Genomic DNA, 20,085 nt, shown 5'->3' on the forward strand with positions numbered 1-20,085 from the left:
CTTCTGCAAATGTCAATGTACAATGTGCAATGTACAATGGGTACAACGGTTTGATCCATTGTAAAACCAGACACAGGCTCTAGCCCTCACAGAGCTTTTGTCTAGTAGGGAAGATGGACATGGTCCATCCAGCTCCTCAAGAGATATACACTTTTTTTTTTTTTTTTTGAGACAGTTTTGCTCTTGTTGCCCAGGCTGGAGTGCAATGGTGCAATCTCGACTCCCTGCAACCTCCGCCTCCTGGATTCAAGCAATTCTCCTGCCTCAGCCTCCGAAGTAGCTGGGATTACAAGCATGCACCACCACACCAAGCTAATTTTTTTGTATTTAGTAGAGATGGGGTTTCCCCTGTTGGTCAGGCTGGTCTCGAACTCCTGACCTCAGGTGATCCACCTGCCTCAGCCTCCCACAGTGCTGGGATTACAGGCATGAGCCACTGCGCCCAGCCAAGAGATATATACTTATAAGTGGATGAGTTCTGTGCAAGGGAAAGAGGACATAGCAGCGAGAATGAACTGTGGGAGTGTGACCCAGTTGGGGAGGTCAGAAAAAGTGTCCCTGAGGGAGTCAACTCTCACAGACGGCAGGGATTAGCATACTAGGTGGCAGAAACAGCATGTGCAAAGGCCCTGTAGAACAATAGAGCAAGGCTCCTATCAATGGATGGAGCCTGGAAAGAAAAGAAAGGCTGGAAGTCTGGAAGCCTGAAAGGTGAGACTGAGGCAGTGATTCTCCATCTCAAGCACACATTAGCATCACCTGGAGGAATGCGGGCACTTTTAAAAACTCAGATTCCTAGGCCGGGCGCAGTGGCTCATGCCTGTCATCCCAGCACTTTGGGAGGCCAAGGTGGATGGATCACCTGAGGTCAGGAGTTCGAGACCAGCCTGGCCAACATGGTGAAACCCCGTCTCTACTAAAAATACAAAAATCAGCCGGGCATGGTGGAGTGGGCGCCTGTAATCCCAGCTACTGAGGAGGCTGAGGCAGGAGAATTGCTTGAACCTGGGAGGTGGAGGTTGCAGTGAGCCAAGATCGGGCCATTGCACTCCAGCCTGGGTGACAAGAGCAAAACTCCATCTCAAACACACACACACACACACACACACGCACACTCACACCCCTCAGATTCCTGGGTCCTGCCCCTAGAATTTCTGATTCAGTGAGTCAGGGGTCCGGTCTCAGAATATGTTTTGTTTTTGAGACAGGGTCTCACTCTGTTATCAGCCTGGAGTGCAGTGTCATGATCATGGCTCACTGCAGCCTCGACCTCCTGGGCTCAAGCCATCCTCCTGCCTCGGCCTCCCAAAGCGCTGGGATTACAGGCATGGGCCGTCGAGCCCAGCCACAGAAGGCACATTTTTAGTAAGTCATGGGTGCTGTTGCTGCTGCTGGTCTGAGGATCACACTTCGAGAACCAGTGCTCGAAGGAGTTTTATGTTTAAGAGCCACAGAACTGATCCAGCTGGATTTGAAAAAATCACCCCAGCTGCTATGTGGTGAGTGTCTGAGAGCCAACAAAAGTGGGAGGACACCAGGATGATGACCAGGAGGTGGCTTCTACAAGGTCTCCAAATAAGGAGGGGCGGGGAGAGTGTTGCTTGGACCAGGGGCTGGCCATAAGGATGGAGAGAAGGAGGTGATTCTTATAACATCACGGGAGAATGCAGGTGTTGATGGATTGAATGTGAGAAAGGGATTCCCAGGCAGGACCCCTGCACTTGGTTTAATGAAATTCTTCATAATTTCTGAGCGAGGGGCCGTGCCTCTTCATTTTGCGCTGGGCTTCGCAGGTCTCTGGTTTTTGCAAAGCTGGAGTGACGCCTCTGGCTTATTTATCTCCCTGCCCCCACCCCCCAGCCCAATCTTTGCAAAGGGAATTGGGCAGTGGGCACATGGAGGTGGGGGTCTCTCTCGTGTTCATCCTGTGAGACTCAGGAGCCCGTCTCTTCCGTTTTGCCCTAAATCCCAGCCTCTTACAATCATTTCTTGGTGTATCACGGGCGCATCCTCCTGGAAGACCCCGTCGGGCTTCTGCTTCTCCAGGATCAGCCATTTAACAGCCCCGCAGAGGACTTGGGAGTCGATGGCAATGAGGTTGACAGCCAGAGAGAAGACCTTGACCACGTAGGCGGTCAGCCTGGAGTGGACACAGAGCATGAGCCAATCGGCTCTGAGATCCAGAGACTGCCATGTCAACCAGCCAATGAGCGGGGGGGAGGGACCAGGGCCTGGCCCAGTTTGCTTGGTTTGCCTTCCCAGGCCCCAGGACCCAGCTGTTGTATGCGGTCTGTGCTTAAGGATGCTTAATGACCGCCGGCCACTCAGCCAGCGCTTGCCTGGACTCTGCAGGTCCAGGGCTGTTTGGGCAAGGCTGGCCTAAGGGACCACCCCTGGCCAGGGTCCAGGCCCTGCTGGGGGTTGAGGGTGGGGAGTATGCATGGCCTGAGCTGGCTGTTGGGACTCACCAGGTGCTGGGTGCCCGTTTCACGAAGGCCGCAAAGGCAGAGCTGGGTTGTCTGAAGGCCAGCTGCTGGGTGTACCCTGCAGAGAAGAGAGAGGAACCCCCAAAAGAGCCGGGGCTGAGCAGAGGGGGCACGCCAGAAAGGGCAGGAGCGGGGTGCAGAGAGGGGACAGGGGCTCAGGGTGGCGGAGGGGTTCTGGGAGGAGGGGACCTTAAAGAGGGAAGGACTCAAAGAGGGTGGGGGATCAGAACGAGGAGGTGGAAGAGTTCTCAAGAGGACAAGGGATTCAGAGAGGAGAAGGATATTGAGGGTGGGGGGCTTTCAGGGAGGGGAGGGCTCTCAGAGAGGGGGTGGAGTCTCAGGGAAGAGGCATGGCCTGGAGAGGATGTGGGGCCTCAGATGAGAGTGGCTGGGACAGGAGGTGGCGCCTCACAGGAGGGTGTGGCCTTGAGAAGCTGTGGGGACTCAGGGGATGGGCGTGGCCTTGAAAAGAGGCAGGGTCTCGAGATTCTGGCCTGGGAGGAGGCAGGGCCTCAGAGGGCGTGGCCTTGAGAAGAGGTGGGGGGCCCTCAGGGGATGGGCATGGCCTTGAGGAGAGGCGGGGTCTCATGAAGAGCCTGGCCTGGGAGGAGTCAGGGCCTCAGAGGGCGTAGCCTTGAGAAGAGGTGGGGCCTCAAATGAGGGGAGTGGCTAGGAGAGAAGGTGGAGCCTCAGGGGAGGGCGTGGTCTTGAGATGAGGTGGGATCTTAGGGGAGGGGTGCGCTCGGAGAGGGGTCCCTGGGGTCTCCAAGAGGGGCAGGGAGCCCACCCTTCTTGATGAGCTCCAAGGCCCCCTGCCGCTTCTCTAGGCCGAACTTCTCCCACTGCTCCGTTTCATCCAGGTAATGCACAGCGATAACCGTGGGCGTCATGCCGATCATGTTCTGTTCCCCGCAGCCCGAGGGGGTCACAATGAGGTGCTTCAGCCGTTCCGCGTCGACGGCATCCTCTGTCATCTGGGCCACTGGGGTCCCTGCAGCAGGTGGGAAGAGGACGTTGCTCAAGCCAGGTGGGTGACCCACCTTGGGGTGGCGTGAAAAGGGTTCCAGCCTCCCAACCAGCCAGGACCAAGGGGTTAGGGACAGGCGAGGGCTGGGGAGGATGTGACTGCGGGGAGGGGAGGCTGCATGGCTGAGTGGCTGTTCGGGGGTCTGCACTGTTAGGAGTGGGAGGTGCTTCACAGGGGCACCCTGGTCCTTGGGTCTCATTTCACCAGCAGTAAAATAATTCCAGTAACAATATTCAGGAATACTTATATCACGCTTAATGTTACTTCCCGGACTGTTCTAAGAGAATACCAGAGTGTCTCATTTAATAGTCAACGAGGCTGGGCGCGGTGGCTGAAGCCTGTAATCTCAGCACTTTGGGAGGCTGGGGTGGGTGGATCACCTGAGCTCAGGAGGTCGAGACCAGCCTCACCAATATGGTGAAACACCGTCTCTACTAAAAATACAAAAATTAGTGGGCATGGTGGCGGGCGCCTGTAGTCCCAGCTACTCGGGAGGCTGAGGCACAAGAATCACTTGAACCCGGGAGGCTGGGGTTGCAGTGAGCCGAGATCACGCCACTGCACTCTAGCCTGGCGACAGAGTGAGACTCCGCCTCAAAAAAAAAAAAAAAAAAAAAAAAAAAAAAATCATCACACCAACCCTTGGAGGTAGACACTATTATTCTTCCCCTACCAAAGGTGAAAAAACCAAGGCTCTTGCCCCAAAGCCTTATAGCTTACAGGTTGCAAGGCCCTTTCTTTCTCCAGTCTTCCCTCCTGGGGCAAGAAATGACCTCCAGAATTTCTGCTCTTGTACTATGTTGCTTGTCTTTTTGTTTGTTTGTTTGTTTGTTTGTTTTTGTTTGAGACGAAGTCTTGCTCTGCCGCCCAGGCTGGAGTGCAGTGGCCTGATCTCGGCTTACTGCAACCTACGCCTCCCATGTTCAATCGATTATCCTGCTTCAGCCTCCCGAGTAGCTGGGATTACAGGCATGTGCCACCATGCCCAGCTAATTTTTGTACTTTTAGTAGAGACAGGGTTTCACCATGTTGGCCAGGCTGGTCTCAAACTCCTACCTCAGGTGGTCTGCCTGCCTCGGCCTCCCAAAGTGCTGGGATTACAGGCTATTGAGTCTCATTTAAGCTGGTTTCCCATCTAAGAAGCACAGAAGGTCTAGAAAAAATTAAAATAAACTGATGTATCAGCGAAAGCTCTTTGCTGAACTAAATGCTATCTGGAGGCTTCTATAAAACCGATCATAGCAAATAATATCTGTATGGTTAAAAAAATTTTTAGGCCGGGCACAATGGCTCATGCCTGTAATCCCAGCACTTTGGGAGGCTGAGGCAGGTGGATCACGAGGTCAGGAGATCGAGACCATCCTGGCTAACACGGTGAAACCCTGTCTCTACTAAAAATACAAAAAAATTAGCCGGGCGTGGTGGCGGGTGCCTGTAGTCCCAGCTACTCGGGAGGCTGAGGCAGGAGAATGGTGTGAACCCGGGAGGCGGAGCTTGCAGCGAGCTGAGGTCGCGCCACTGCACTCCAGCCTGGGTGACAGAGCCAGACTCTGTCTCAAAAAAAAAAAAAAAAAAAAAAAAAAATGTAAAAGAGGGAAAACAGATCACAGATGGGCTGTTCTAGCTGAAGGGGAAGAGAAAGGTGCGGGTTAAACACCTCCAGAATGAGATGGAATTTGGCTCCGTCCATGCCCTCCTGGGACCCATGGGGTCGGGGTCAAGGGTGTCTCACCTTGCAGGAGAATTCTGGTCTCAGACTCAGTGTCCGGGACTTGGTCACTGAGGTCTGCAGGTGGGATGTCCTCTTTCTGCACTCCTTCTGCAGGGTGAGTGAGAGACACCGATGGCTCTAGCTCCCTCCCGCCCTATCCTACCTCACTAAACCCAGGTCATTTACCCCCCTTACCCTGCCAGCCCCTCAGCCCCTCCCCCTGCAGCCGACTCACCACGGCCCAGGCGTTCTGGATCCAGGGTGCGAACAGCCACAGTTTTGTTCATTCTGATTCCTTCCGGCTACGCAGTGTTAGAGGTGGGGGGAGTCGTTGGATGAATAAAAGAACAGACAGACACACAGATGGTCAGCAGGGCACTGTCCTTAGGATTACCCTAGCATTGCCGGGCGCGGTGGCTCATGCCTGTGATCCCAGCACTTTGGGAGGCCGAGGTGGGTGGATCACAAGGTCAGGAGATCGAGACCATCCTGGCTAACACAGTGAAACCCCGTCTCTACTAAAAATACAAAAAAATTAGCTGGGCGTGGTGGTGGGCGCCTGTAGTCCCAGCTACTCGGGAGGCTGAGGCAGGAGAATGGCGTGAACCCGGGAGGCGGATATTGCAGTGAGCTGAGATCGTGCCAGTGCACTCCAGCCTGGGCAACAGAGTGAGACTCTGTCTCAAAAAAAATAAATAAATAAAAAATAAATAAATAAATAAAAAATTTTAAATCGACTATAAAAAAATTATTGATTGGTGATGGTTGACGAGCTTTTTGGCACCCCCTAAAATTCTATGCCTGGGGTCATCTCACTCACTTTACCCCAATCCTGGCTCTGCTTCTGAAATTCTGGGACTTCCAAATTTCCTAAGCTGGACACTATGATTCTTAGTGTCTCAGAGCCTGGATCTCCAACCTGAGTCAATAGTACGAAGACCAGGAGCCCTCTCTGAAGGACAAGGGTTTGTGGGTGCCCCGAGCACTCACCACGACCTTCAGGGACTTCCTGACACCGTCACTGATGAAATGATGGTAGACGGCAGCCTTGACTTCCACTTCCTGCAGGCCGGTCTTTAGCGGCACGATGACATAAGGAACGGACAACGAGGACTTGGGGGGGATGGTTACGGTCTGCTGGTGACGCCTCTTGGTGGTGGCCAGGCTGCAGAAGGCTGGATTGTGGAGTAGTTCCACCCTCACCTGCCGGGGAGAGAAAGGATCCGGGCAAGTGTGTGTGCAACAGGCTACCAACCCCCTTGCAGCCTCCAAGAAGCCTCTGCCACCCCGGGACCCACCTTGAGCTCTTGGTTCTGCCGGTAATTGTAGAGAACGGCTCGGATTTCCACCTGCTCGTTTCGAACAACAGAGTAGGGTAGCCGCAGGTCGATGAAGAAGTCCTGCATTACTGTGACCTCGAAGGGGTCTGCCACACAGATCCCTGCCCGGGCAGAGACAGAACACGGAGTGTCAAGGTCGGGGAGTGGACAAGGCCAGGCTCCTGGGTCTCAGCTCTTAGTTCGCTCCGCAGCTCTCCCTAACTCAGCCTGTCTTTGCTGAAGCCCATGAACTAAACGCTGTCAATGGCGACAAATGACAGATGATGACGGTGGTGGCTGGGAGTTACCATTATTTATTATTATTATTATTATTATTTGAGACAGAGCAAGACTCTGTTGCCAGGCTGGAGTGCAGTGGCGCCATCTCGGCTCAACGCAACCTCCGCCTCCTGGGTTCAAGCAATTCTCCTGCCTCAGCCTCTCGAGTAGCTGGGACTGCAGGCACGCACCACCATGCCCAGCTAATTTTTGTATATTTAGTACAGATGGGGTTTCACCATGTTGGCCAGGATGGTCTCGATCTCTTGACCTCACGATCCACCCGCCTCAGCCTCCTAAGTGCTGAGATTACAGGCGTGAGCCACTGCGCCTGGCCGTTGTTACCACTATTTAATGATTTACATTCTGTTTGTAGTTTGACTCAGAGATCTACGTGTAGGGAGGAAGAGAAATCTCCAAAATATATCTGCTTGTCTGAAATGGTAGCCCCAAGCTGTGGGGGAGCGCTGAGCACTTGAAATGGGGTTTGCCTGAGTGAGAAACTGGATTTGTACTTTTATTTGATGTACTTGTATTTAAATGTATTTAATTTAATTCAGACTTAAACTTTAAACCTGATGATCTAGCTAGGTGCGGTGGCTCATGCCTGTAATCACAGCACTTTGGGAGGCTGAGGCAGGAGGATTGCTTGAGCCCAGGAGTTCAAGGCTGCAGTGAGCTATGATCGCACCACTGTGCTCCAGCCTGGGCAACAGAGTGAGATGCTGTCTGTGAAACCAAACCCAATGAAACAAAACAAACAACTGATGCCCATTTTAAATATATGAAACACCACTGAATTATATATTTTATTATTTTTTATTTATTTATTTTTTGAGATGGGGTCTCGCTCTGTCACCCAGGCTGGAGTGCAGTGGCGTGATCTTGGCTCACTACAACCTCTATATCCTGGGTTCAAGCAATTCTCCTGCCTCAGCCTCCTGAGTAGCTGGGATTACAGGCACCTACCCCAATGTCCTGCTAATTTTTTGTATTTTTAGTAGAGACAGGGTTTCACCATGTTGGCCAGGCTGGTCTCGACCTCCTGACCTCAGGTGATCTGCCTGCCTGGGCCTCCCAAAGTGCTGGGATTACAGGTGTGAGTCACCGTGCCCGACCTGAATTGTACTTTTAAAAGGGTGACATATAGTAAGTGAATTAAATCTTAATTTTTTAAAAATGATGATTGATTGAGTGGAAAATGTTTAAGTATTTTTGCAACTACTTGAGTATGAGGATCTACCTTTTCTTTCTCTTTTCTTTTCTTTTCTTTTTTTTTTTTGTAGAGACGGGGCTTTGCCATGTTGCCCAGGCTGGTCTCAAACTCCGACCTCAAATGATTTGCCGGCCTCAGCCTCTCAAAGTAATGGGATTACAGGCTTGAGCCTTTGCACCCGGCCTGAGAATCTACCTTTTCAACTGTAAATTTTATGAAACCTAAAATACAGATCAAAGTATTTCCAGTGAAAACCTAGCATCCTGCGCTGGGCGCGGTGGCTCACGCCTGTAATCCCAGCACTTTGGGAGGCTGAGGAAGGCAGATTGCTTGAGGCCAGGAGTTTGAGACTAGCCTGGCCAACATGGCGACACCCTGTCTCTACTAAAAAAAGAAAACTTAGCATCCTGTTTACACCACTGCACTCCATCCTAGGTGACAGAGCAAGATCCTGTCTCAAAAAAAAAAAAAGAAAGAAAATCTAGTATCCTAAATGAGATGCACTGAATTGTAAAATACATGCTGGATTTTGAAGACTTAGTGCAAACAGAAGTAAAATATATCATCAGTAATTTTGATATACTAGTAGATTATTATCAAATATTAAAAGGTTATAGTCACATTATTAGTGGGTTGTGGTTTTGCAACTTTTTACAAAATGTTGAAATGATACTATTTTGGGTATATTTAAATTAAATAGAATGTTTTGTAATAAGTTATGATATGGTATAATTATAGATATGTAATCAATAATAAATGATACATCATTTATATTATATATCTAATAAAATATACATTATATATGTTAACATGTCAACAATAACAAATGACATATTAGTAGTAAATTATAATTATACATTATAACACAATTAAATTATAATAAATTATGGTTTATTATAATGTATTAAATTATAATGAATTATGGTTTATTATAATTCATTAAATTATATTATAATTAAATTTCTTATAAATTATAATGCATATTATATGTTTACATAATATATTACATGTGTAATATGTATATATGTAATATATAATATATTATATATGTAATATGTAATATATTATATATGTAATACATAATATATTATATATGTAATATATGATAAATTATATATGTAATGTGATATATAATATATTATATATGTAATATGTGATATATAATATATTGCATATGTAATGTGATATGTAGATATGAAATATATTATATAATATATAATTATATATTATAATTATAAACATATATTACAATTAATGAATATATAAATAAATATTATAATTAAATTTATTATAAATTATAATAAACCATATAAATTATGGCTGGATGACCGAGTGAGACTCCTTCTCAAAAAAAAAGAAAGAAAGAAAAGCATCAATTTTAGAGACTGTACCCCCACCCTGTCTAGCTTTTGACACTGTTAAAGTAGGCAGATAGGCGGAAACGAGCAGGCAGGGGAGCTTTCTGGGAAAAGAAGTCCCAGACAGGCTGCCTACTGACAGCGCTGCTCCCTGGCAGTCAGCGAAAAGGACGACGGCTACTTTAGCCACACATGGCCTTGTGGTTGGGGTCCTCTGGCCCTGAAGGGGACTTATCAGGTCCTAGCTGGAAATAACTTTGCTAGGGATTTTCCCCGATGATGAGCATGTGCACTGCTCCGAAAACACCCTAGAGTTGTCTTTTGCTCATTATCATAGTAAAAAACACACCCCTGGGTGGAGATTTTCGATGCTAACGAGACATGCCACGTGCATGCTAGTACCTGTAGCCACAGAGCCTGCTCGCCCAAAGAGACCTCCCAAAACGTGCTTACAAGTGACACCCACTCACGCCCCTTCACGAAAAATCATGTAAGAGTCTCATAAAAAGAGTCTACCAGCAGTATCTGCTGCTGGCTCGTTCTGTTGAGCAGCCATGTCTGTGTCGTCTTTCAGAGCATACTGTCACTTTTTATTTATTTAGAGAAGGAGTTTTGCTCTTGTTGCCCAGGCTAGAGTGCAGTGGCACAATCTCAGCTCACCACAACCTCCACCTCCCGGGTTCAACCGAATCTCCTGCCTCAGCCTCCCGAGTGGCTGGGATTATAGGCGCCCGCCACCCCCTGCCTGGCTAATTGTTTTGTACTTTCAGTAGAGACGGGGTTTCACCACGTTGACCAGGCTGGTCTTGAACTCCTGACCTGAAGTGATTCCCCTGCCTCGGCCTCCCAAAGTGCTGGGATTACAGGTGTGAGCCATCGAGGCTGGCCCTGTCTCTTTAAATAAGCATTGCTACTACTATTTTTCCAGGGGGACCAGCCCAGAGCTGTTTCTTCCTTCAATAAACTCTACTACTTAACCCTTGCTATGTGACTCTTGGCTGAATTCTTTCTTCCAAGTTAGACAAGAACTAAGGATTCCCACAGTTCCTGGTAACAACACCTCTGTGGTAACCAGGGCAGAGAATAAAGTGCCAAGAAACATAGGGTTGATTGAGTTTGGATAAAATGAGATGACACTCAGACACCCTGGGGTCCCTGCCTCCCGGGGACCAGCCAGCATCCTCTCTCACCTTTCTTGTCCGACATGCTCACAGCCAGAATCTCCCACGTGGTGATGGAGTCTTTCAAAAATATATTCATGAGCTTCGTAGAGATTCTGGATGGAGAAGAGGTTGGGGCATTAGGAGATGTCATCTAGCAGGGTGGTAGAGGGGAAGAACTGGTGCAGAGGGACCCCGAGGGACAGGCTGGAAGGGTCTGGGGGTGCCTCCATGTAGGTCACCCGATTCCTGATTTTTCTAGGTTGGGCTGTGGGGTTGCACTGTGATTCCAGAGAAGACAAGAGATAACAGGTGCATGCAAATTAAACGGTCTGACTCTGGGTTGGGTTGTATCGGGGGTACCCCGGCCTTACCCATTTTTCGGTGGCTCTTTCAAGTCCTCAACGTTCCACAGCCAGCTCTCTGGGAACTCGCTTCGGGAAACGATGTTCTCTTCTGCAATGATGTCCTCATCCAGGTCACCTGCAGGGGGTTTAGATCTGCATTTAGAACAGAGCAGGCCAGTTGCCATGGCTCATGCCTGAAATCCCAGCACTTAGGGAGGCCAAGGCAGGTGGATCACTTGAGGCCAGGAGTTGGAGACCAGCCTAGCCAACATGGTGAAACCCATCTCTACTAAAAATACAAAAATTAAGGCTGGGCACGGTGGCTCACCCCTGTAATCCCAGCACTTTGGGAGGCTGAGGTGGGTGGATCGCTTGAGGTCAGGACTTTGAGACCAGCCTGGACAACACGGTGAAACCCCATCTCTACTAAAAACACAAAAATTAGCTGGGCGTGGTGGTGCGCGCCTGTGATCCCAGCTACTCTGGAGGCCGAGGCAGCAGAATCACTTGAACCCAGGAGGTGGAGGTTGCAGTGAGCTGAGATCACACGACTACACTCCAGCCCAGGCGACAGAGACAGACTCCATCTGAAAACAAAAACAAAAAACAAACAAAAAAAGAGCCGACCTACTTCCTCAGCGGTCACACCTTTAGATCCTACCTCTGCCCAGGAGGGATTCCCAGCAGTGAAATACATCCCGGACATGGAGGACTTCAGGATGAATTTTCACGAGCCCCAGACACATCTGCCTTGGGAACTTCTTCTCCAGAAAAAGAACTAAAAATTATATCCCACAAATGTACTGGTATAAGGACATATACAATGCAGACTGGATTATAGTCATTCCTTTCCCTTTGATTTTTAAAGAAATGAAAGCATTTGGCCAGGCACAGTGGCTCACATCTGTAATCCCAGCACTTTGGGAGGCCGAGACGGGTGGATCACTTGAGGTCAGGAGTTCGAGACCAGCCTGGCCAACATGGCAAAACCGCGCCTCTACTAAAAATATGAAAATTAGCCAGGCTTGGCAGTGGGCACCTGTAGTCCCAGATACTCGGGAGGCTGAGGCAGGAGAATCGCTTGAACCCGGGAGGCAGAGGTTGTAGTGAGCCAAGATTATGCCACTGCACTCCAGCCTCAGTGACGGAGTGAGGCTCCGTCTCAAAAAAAGATAATAATAAAAGAAAGCAAGCATGTGCACGTGCCTCTAGAGGATCACGGTCCCGAGAAACTGTGTCTGCTTCCTCTGAGGGATTTGTCCATTCTGAACGTGACTAGGTGAGCTGAGAACATTCCCAGACCTGGTGCAGAACACTGAAGAAGCAGTGGCCTTTAAAAACCACCTAATACAAAAATTAGCTGGGTGTGATGGCAGGCGCCTGTAATCCCAGCTACTCGGGAGGCTGAGGGACGAGAGTCTCTTGAATCCAGGAGGCGGAGGTTACAGTGAGCCGAGACTGTGCAACTGCACTCCAGCCTGGCGACAGAGCGAGACTCCCTCTCAAACAAACAAACAAACAAAAAACAAACAAAAAAACACAAAAAAAATCTCGATAGGCTGGATGTGGTGCTATCATCCCAGCGCTCTGAGAGGCCAAGGTGGGAGGATGGCTTGAGCCCAGGAGTTTGAGACCAGCCTGGGCAACACACTGAGACCCTCTCTCTACAAATAATAATTTAAAAATTAGCTGGGCATGCTGGCATGCACCTGTAGTCCTAGCTACTCAGAAGGCCGAGGATGAGACAGAAGGACTCCTTGAGCCCAAGAGGTTGACGCTGCAGTGAGCTGTGATCGCACCACTGCACTCCAGCCTGGGCAAAAGAGCGAGATCCTGCCTCTAAATAAAAATATAAATAAACAAAAACAGCTTGACACTACCAGCAAGTAAATGAAATTGGACTGGACTAGGCTTTGACTCAAACTGCACTTTCCTCAAACATGATAGACAGGCTTTAATTGGGTTCTGGATCTCCATAACAACAAAGTAGCTGGAATCCCTTAAAAAATATATATATTTTAATATTTTTCAGCCAGGCACAGTGGCTCACACCTGTAGCCCCAGTACTTTGGGAGGCTGAGGCGGGCGGATCCCCGAAGGTTGGGATCCTGGCCTGGCCAACATGGTGAAACCTCTTTTCTACTAAAAATACAAAAATTAGCTGGATGTGGTGGCAGGTGCCTGTAATCCCAGCTACTTGGGAGGCTGAGGCAGGAGAATCACTTGAACACGGGAGGCAGAGGTTGTAGTGAGCCAAGATTGCACCACTGTACTGCAGCCTGTGTGACAGAGGGAGACTCCATCTCAAAAAAAAAAAAAATAATAATAATCTCAGCTACTCAGGAGGCTGAGGCAGGAGAATCGCTTGAACCCATGAGGTGGAGGTTGCAGTGAGCCGAGGTTGTGCCACTGTACTTCAGCCTGGGTGACAGAGCAAGATTCCATCTCAAAAAAAAAAAAAAAGTTTTCGTCCGTACAAAGTCTCACTATGTTGCCCAGACTGCTCTCAAACTCCAGAGCTCAAGCGATCCTGCTGCCTCAGCCTCCCAAAGTGCTGGGATCACAGGTGTGAGCCACTAAGCCCAGCCCAAAGTAGATGGAATTCCTAAAAGAGATACCTGAATTTACTCATACTCTGGAATAATCAATCCGAGTGTCTTGGGATAGTAACATTTAGCCATTCTTTTTCTGACCCCCAATGGGCTAAAGGAATTACACAATTCTGGGGAAAAATAAAACCCACCATCCATGTGGATGTAAACCATATTTCAGTAGACCAGACTTTTTGTCTAATTTTCCCAGTGGCCCTCACACTATCGCCTCTTTGTGAAGGAGATCATTCTAAATTTGCTTGAATTTTTTCTTTTCTTTTTCTTTTTCTTTTCTTTTCTCTCTCTTTCTTTTTTTTTTCTTTTTTGAGACAGGGTCTTGCTCTGTTGCCCAGGCTGGAGTGCAGTGGTGTGATTTTGGCTCATTGACGCCTCCATCTCCTGGGTTCAAACGATCCTCCCACCTCAGCCTCCTGAGTAGCTGGGACTACAGGTGTGCACCACCACACCCGGCTAATTATTTTATTTTATTTTTGTAGATATGGGGTTCTGCCATGTTGCCCAGGCTGGTCTCAAATTTCTGGACTCAAGCAATCCACCCGTCTCGGCCTCCCAAAGTGTGGGCATTACAGGTGTGAGCCACCGTGCCTGGCCAATTTTCTTTTTCCTTTTTTTGTTTTGTTTTGTTTTGTTTTTGAGACGGAGTCTTGCTCTGTTGCCCAGGCTGGAGTGCAGTGGCACAATCTCAGCTCACTGCAACCTAAACCTACCAGGTTCAAGCGATTCTCCCACCTCAGCCTCCTGAGTAGCTGGGATTACAGGTGTCTGCCACCTCGCCAGGCTAATTTTTGCATTTTCAGTAGAGACGGGGTTTCACCATGTTGGCCAGACTGGTCTTGAACTCCTGACCTCAAGTGATCCACCCATCTCGGCCTCCCAAAGTGCTGGGATTGCCGGTGTGAGCCACCATGCCCGGCCAATTTTCTCTTATTATAAGATAAATTTCTCTTTGTTTCACTTAAGACTTATTTGACATGAGATCTGAAGTCTCACCTTATTCAAAAACTGAATGCATGAATGAATGAAGAAGGGCTGCCTGTTCACTCATCGAGTTTGGCAGGTCTTTCTGGAAGGCCACACAAATTAGTTTTCTCTGGTGAAGCCAAACTTGGAACTCACCTTAGCTTTCCCATTGGTAATTAGTGTGTGACCAGCCCCATCATCTTTCTAGACTTTTCCCTCAGACCTCCAATGTCCTGGGCACTGGTGATGTCCAATTCAGACTGATGGGCGGGGCTGGGATGACCTTCCCAGGCAGGAAACTGCTCTGCCTTCAGGCAAGGGCCCTTCTCCCCATCAGACTAGGCCCTTCTCCTCCCTCAGGCCTGGGCCTCCTGGCTCCTCATCTGAAGGCCTCTGTCCCTTCCAGACAGAAGTGTCCCCTCCCCTCGGACGGGAGCCTCCTCCATCTCAGATGGGCATCTACGCTTCTCTGACTTGATCCTCCCCTCTTCAGACCTGGGTCTTCTCTACCTCACGCTGGCAGGGCATCACCTCATCAGCATCACCCTCAGACAGGGGCCTCCTCTCCCAACAGACAGAGGCCTCCTCCTACCCTCTCAGACAGCGGCATCCTCCCCCCTCAGACAGAGGCCTCCTCCCTCCTCAGACAGGGGACTCCTCCCCCCGAGACAGAGGCCTCCTCCTACCCCCTCAGGCAGGGGCATCCTCCCCCCTCAGACAGAGGCCTCCTCCCCCCTCACAGGTACCTCCTCTCTCCTCAGACAGAGGCCTCCTCCCCCCTCACAGGTACCTCCTCTCTCCTCAGACAGAGGCCTCCTCCCTCCTCAGACGGGGACCTCCTCCCCCCTCAAGGATTCCTCCCTCCTCAGACAGAGGCCTCCTCCCCCCTGAGACAGGGGCCTCCTCCCCCCTCAGACAGAGGCCTCCTCCCCCCTCAGACAGAGGCCTCCTCCCCCCTCAGACAGGTACCTCCTCTCTCCTCAGACAGAGGCCTCCTCCCTCCTCAGACGGGGACCTCCTCCCCCCTCAGACAGAGGTTTCCTCCCTCCTCAGACAGAGGCCTCCTCCCCCCTCAGACAGAGGCCTCCTCCCCCCTCAGACAGAGGCCTCCTACCCCCTCAGACAGGTACCTCCTCCCCCCTCAGACAGAGGCCTCCTCCCCCCTCAGTCAGAGGCCTCCTCCCCCCTCAGACAGGTACCTCCTCTCTCCTCAGACAGAGGCCTCCTCCCTCCTCAGACAGGGGCCTCCTCCCCCCTCAGACAGGTACCTCCTCCCCCCTCAGACAGAGGCCTCCTCCCCCCTCAGACAGAGACCTCCTCCCCCCTCAGACAGAGGCCTCCTCCCCCCTCAGACAGGTACCTCCTCCCCCCTCAGACAGAGGCCTCCTCCCCCCTCAGACAGAGGCCTCCTCCCCCCTCAGACAGAGGCCTCCTCCCTCCTCAGACAGGGGCCTCCTCCCCCCTCAGACAGGTACCTCCTCCCCCCTCAGACAGAGGCCTCCTCCCCCCTCAGACAGGGGCCTCCTCCCCCCTCAGACAGAGGTTTCCTCCCTCCTCAGACAGAGGCCTCCTCCCCCCTGAGACAGGGGCCTCCTCCCCCCTCAGACAGCGGCCTCCTCCAGCCCCACCCCCCCCAGACAGGGCATCCTCCCTCCTCAGACAGGAGTCTCCGCCCCCATCAGACGGCCCCCCCCCGCGTCCCCGCCCGGTGGGACCTACTTCTGGCCAGGCCCAGGTGGCCGGCCCGCGCGTGCTGCCGCCGCAGCTCTGTGATGTAGTTGCAGCAGTCCAGGAAGACCTTCTTGCACGCCTCGCCCAGGGAGATGAAACGGGTCCGGCGCTGGCACGAGAACCTCATGGGGTTCTCCCGCATGCCGTCCTCGCAACACTTGCGCAGCTCCTTGGGGTACTTGCCGACTGCGGGAGCACGTTCCCCCGGGCCGCACCCTCAGCCGGTGGCCGGCAGCAGGAGGGACGCGGGACGGACCCCAGGGAGGACTTCCCCGCCGCCAGGGCCTCCCCTCCTCCCTCTCTGGCTCCTGCACGGCCGGGCTGGGGTGTCCTAAGGTGGGGCTCGGGGGCAGGAGTGGGTAGGAAAGGCTCCCACCTTTGTCCATTCGCTTCTCCGTGAGCAGCACGGAACGGCGTCGGCGGGCGGCTGGCTGCGGGCACTGAAGTTCTGCGGCGCAGGCGGACCGAGAAGAAGATGGATGAGGCACCTACTAGGTGTCCTCGGTTCACCCCTCATGATCGTGTGAGGTGGGGGTGTTCCTGCTCCCATTTGATGGAAGAGCAGACTGAGGCTCAGAGGGGAGGGATTTACTAGGTGGTGGTGGAGGCGGAGCTTGAACCCAGGCCCCCGGATTCCAGAGCTCTGCTCCCAGCATCTGGGAGGTGGAGGTGCTGTCTGTCCCTGCACCGGCCCCTGGTGGCGACCTCACCTGCCCTCTGGGCGGTCTGCTGGCCACTGCTGCTCGTGAAGGTCAGCCCTGCGTCGGAGAAGACACCGGCGTAATCCTTCCCACTGCCCGGGGTGCAGCCGATGTCTGCCTTCTCCACCACGTCCCAGATCTGCGGGGGGCATAGGGGTGGCAGGACGCAGGGAGGCCAGGCTGACAATTGGGATCCCCACATATGCACCTGTGTATCTCTTCCCAAATGACCCCACCCCGTCCCACTCTCATCTCCCTCATTCCTGCTTCTGCCCTTCCTTTCTCTTTCCTCTTTCCTTCCTTCCTTCCTTCCTTCCTTCTCTCTCTCTCCTTCCCTTTTTCTTTCTCTTTCTCTCTTTCTCTCTCTCTCTCTTTCTTTCGAGATGGAGTCTTGCTCTGTCACCCAGGCTGGAGTGCAGTGGTGTGATCTCCGCTCACTGTAACCTCCAACTCCCAGGTTCAGGCGATTCTCCTGCCTCAGCCTCCCGAGTATCTGGGACTACAGGTGCATGCCACCATGCCCAGCTAATTTTTGTATATTTAGTAGAGACGGGATTTCACCATGTTGGCCAGGCTGGTCTCGAACTCCTGACCTGAAATGATTTGCCTGTCTTGGCCTCCCAAAGTGCTGGGATTACAGGAGTGAGCCACCATGCCCGGCCTTCTTTTTCTCTTCTTTCTGTCTTCTTTCTTTCCCTTCCTTCCTCTCCCTCCCTTCCTCCCTCCATTCCTCCTTTCCTCCTTCCTTTGCTCCCCCTTTCCTTCCCTCCTTCCTTCCTTCCTTCCTTCTTTCCTTCCTTCATTCTTCACTCCCTCCCTCCCTTCCTCTTTATCTCCTTTCCTGTTCTTTCTCTCTGTTTCTCTCTCTCTTCTTTTTTTTTCTCCTTTCTTTCCATTCTTTTTTTTTTTTTTTTTTAAGTTGGGATTTTCCACTGTCTCCCAGGCTGGAGTGCAGTGGTGCAGGCATAGCTCACTGCAGCCTCAAATTCCTGGGCTCAAGCAATCCTCGCACCTCTGCCTCCTGAGCAGACGGGACTACAGGCATGCGCCATCATGCCCGGCTATTTAAAAATTTTTTCTGTAGAGATGGGGTCTTGCCATGTTGCCCAAGCTGGTCTGGAACTCCTGGCCTCAAGTGATCCTCCCACCTTGACCTCCCAAAGTGCTGGGATTCCAGACGTGAGCCACCGCACCTGGCCTCCATTCCAAATCTTATCTCCACTTCCCCTCTGATTCCATCTGCATTCCCATCCTCACTCCTGATCCCAAGCCAACCCCATCTCCATCTTCGTCCCTACTCCAGAAACCTTCCCCACTGAATGACCCTGGGTGTGCTGCCACCAGCCTCTCAGGGCCCCAGTTGAAAGTGTCCAATTCTCAGCCAGGCGCAGTGGCTCACGCCTGTAATCCCAACACTTTGGGAGGTCGAGGCCGGTGGATCACAAGGTCAAGAGATCGAGACCATCCTGGCCAACATGGTGAAACCCCTGTCTTCACTAAAAATACAAAAATTAGCTGGGTGTGGTGATGGGCGCCTGTAGTCCCAGCTACTAGGGAAGCTGAGGCAGGAGAATTGCTTGAACCTGGGAGGCAGAGGTTGCAGTGAGCCGAGATTGCGCCACTGCACTCCAGCCTGGTGACAGAGAGAGACTCTGTCTCAAAAACAAACAAACAAACGGAAAAAAAAGTCCAATTCTCAGGACCATCCCCAATTGGAACCCATGTCCAACCTCATTCCCATCTTCAGCTTCAACCATCCCTGTGTCTGGTCTGCTCCGATCTCTGCTTTCAGCGCATGCCCCCCACTGCACTGCCCTCTCCAGTCCCACCCACCTCCCCCAGCCCCAGCTCCGTGCCTCCGCCTCTTCTCAGCAGCCTTGGGTCACTGGCCCTTACCTTACTCTGCGTCAGTTTGTTCTTCTTATTCAGCACGAACACGCCCTTGTCCACGGCCACCAGTACCACCCGGGCCCCGTGGTCACCCTCTATCTTCAGGGTCATCTGCTGCCCAGGTACAGGCTGCCTGTCTTCTGACTGGCCGCTTTTTACCACCAGCTGTGGGGAGGGTGGAGACGCCGAAAGAAGTCAGCCCTGGGAGAGAGGAGTGCCTGGGATGGAGGGGGTGCTGGGCTAGAGTGGAAAGACAGAAAGGCTGGGGGGAGCCGTGGGGGTGGGGAGGGGGAGAGAGAGGGAGAGAGAGAGAAATGGAGAGAGGGAGAGAGGGCAGGAGAGAGAGAGAAAGGGAGAGACAGGGAGAGAGAGAGAGAAAGGGAGAGACAGGGAGAGAGGGAGAGAGACAGAGAGACAGAGAGAGGGAGAGTGAGGGGGGAGAGAGGGAAAGGGAAAGAGAGAGGGAGAGAAAGAGAGAGAAAGGGAGAGAGAGAAAGGGAGAGGGAGAGAGAGGGAAAGAGAGAGGGAGAGAGAGAGGGAAAGAGAAGGAGAGAGAGAAAGAGGGAGAGAGAGGGAGAGAGAGGGAGAGAGAGAAAGGGAGAGAGAGAGGGAGAGAGAGGGAAAGAGAGAGGGAGACAAAGAGAGGGGAGAGAGGGAAAGGGAAAGAGACAGGGAGAGAGAAAAGGAGAGAGATGGAGAGAAAGAGAGATCGAGAGAGGGAGAGAGAGAAGGAAAGAGAAATAAAGAGAGAGGAAAAGAGAGATGTAGAGAGAGGGAAAGAGATATAAAAAGAGACACAGTTGAGAGACAGAGAGGGAGGAGAGAAAGGGAGAGGAAGAGAAGAGAGAGAAAGGAGAGAGAAAAGGAGAAAGGGAGAGAGAGAGAAAGAGGAGACAGGGAGAGAGAGAGAGGAATAGGGAGAGGGAGAGGGGGCGAGCGAGCCCAGGGCACACTTACCGAGCCCACGCAGGAGTCCTTGACGTCCACCCACACGGAGTCGGCCACCACCTCCCTCTGGCCGCTGGCGCCGATCAGCGTGTAGTACGCCACCAGGCGGAAGGAAGGGATGAAGTCGGTGGTGATGGACAGGGGCAGCACCACCAGGTCCTGGCCGGGCTCTCGCACCTGGCGTCCCGCCTTCAACAGCCTGCCCTTGTTCATGATCTGGGGGGACAGGCTGGCATCAGGCTGGGGAGGGTGAGTGGGAGGGAACACAGGGAGGGATCCGGGATGGGGGAAGGAGTCCCGGGGGTGCGGAAGAAACAAGGAGGAGGCGGGGGCTGAGGTT

General features: G+C 51.8%; 1 protein-coding gene across 1 annotated transcript in view; it reads right to left on the minus strand.

The window, feature by feature from the left end:
• C3 (complement C3) overlaps positions 1-20,085 on the minus strand; it is a 42,867-nt gene that overhangs the window by 13,079 nt on the left and 9,703 nt on the right. Inside the window, exons 13-26 of the mRNA XM_024351451.3 lie at positions 19,755-19,961; positions 18,804-18,962; positions 16,917-17,046; positions 16,583-16,654; positions 16,195-16,392; positions 10,931-11,039; positions 10,587-10,672; positions 6,523-6,665; positions 6,215-6,427; positions 5,460-5,526; positions 5,246-5,332; positions 3,274-3,477; positions 2,469-2,544; positions 1,981-2,140 (exon numbers count right to left, since the gene is read on the minus strand). Coding sequence (XP_024207219.2) covers positions 1,981-2,140; positions 2,469-2,544; positions 3,274-3,477; positions 5,246-5,332; positions 5,460-5,526; positions 6,215-6,427; positions 6,523-6,665; positions 10,587-10,672; positions 10,931-11,039; positions 16,195-16,392; positions 16,583-16,654; positions 16,917-17,046; positions 18,804-18,962; positions 19,755-19,961 — 1,911 coding nt within the window. The remainder of the gene's footprint in view (positions 1-1,980; positions 2,141-2,468; positions 2,545-3,273; positions 3,478-5,245; positions 5,333-5,459; positions 5,527-6,214; positions 6,428-6,522; positions 6,666-10,586; positions 10,673-10,930; positions 11,040-16,194; positions 16,393-16,582; positions 16,655-16,916; positions 17,047-18,803; positions 18,963-19,754; positions 19,962-20,085) is intronic.

The sequence above is a fragment of the Pan troglodytes genome, chromosome 20, assembly GCF_028858775.2.
Source record: "Pan troglodytes isolate AG18354 chromosome 20, NHGRI_mPanTro3-v2.0_pri, whole genome shotgun sequence".
Taxonomy (NCBI): domain Eukaryota; kingdom Metazoa; phylum Chordata; class Mammalia; order Primates; family Hominidae; genus Pan; species Pan troglodytes.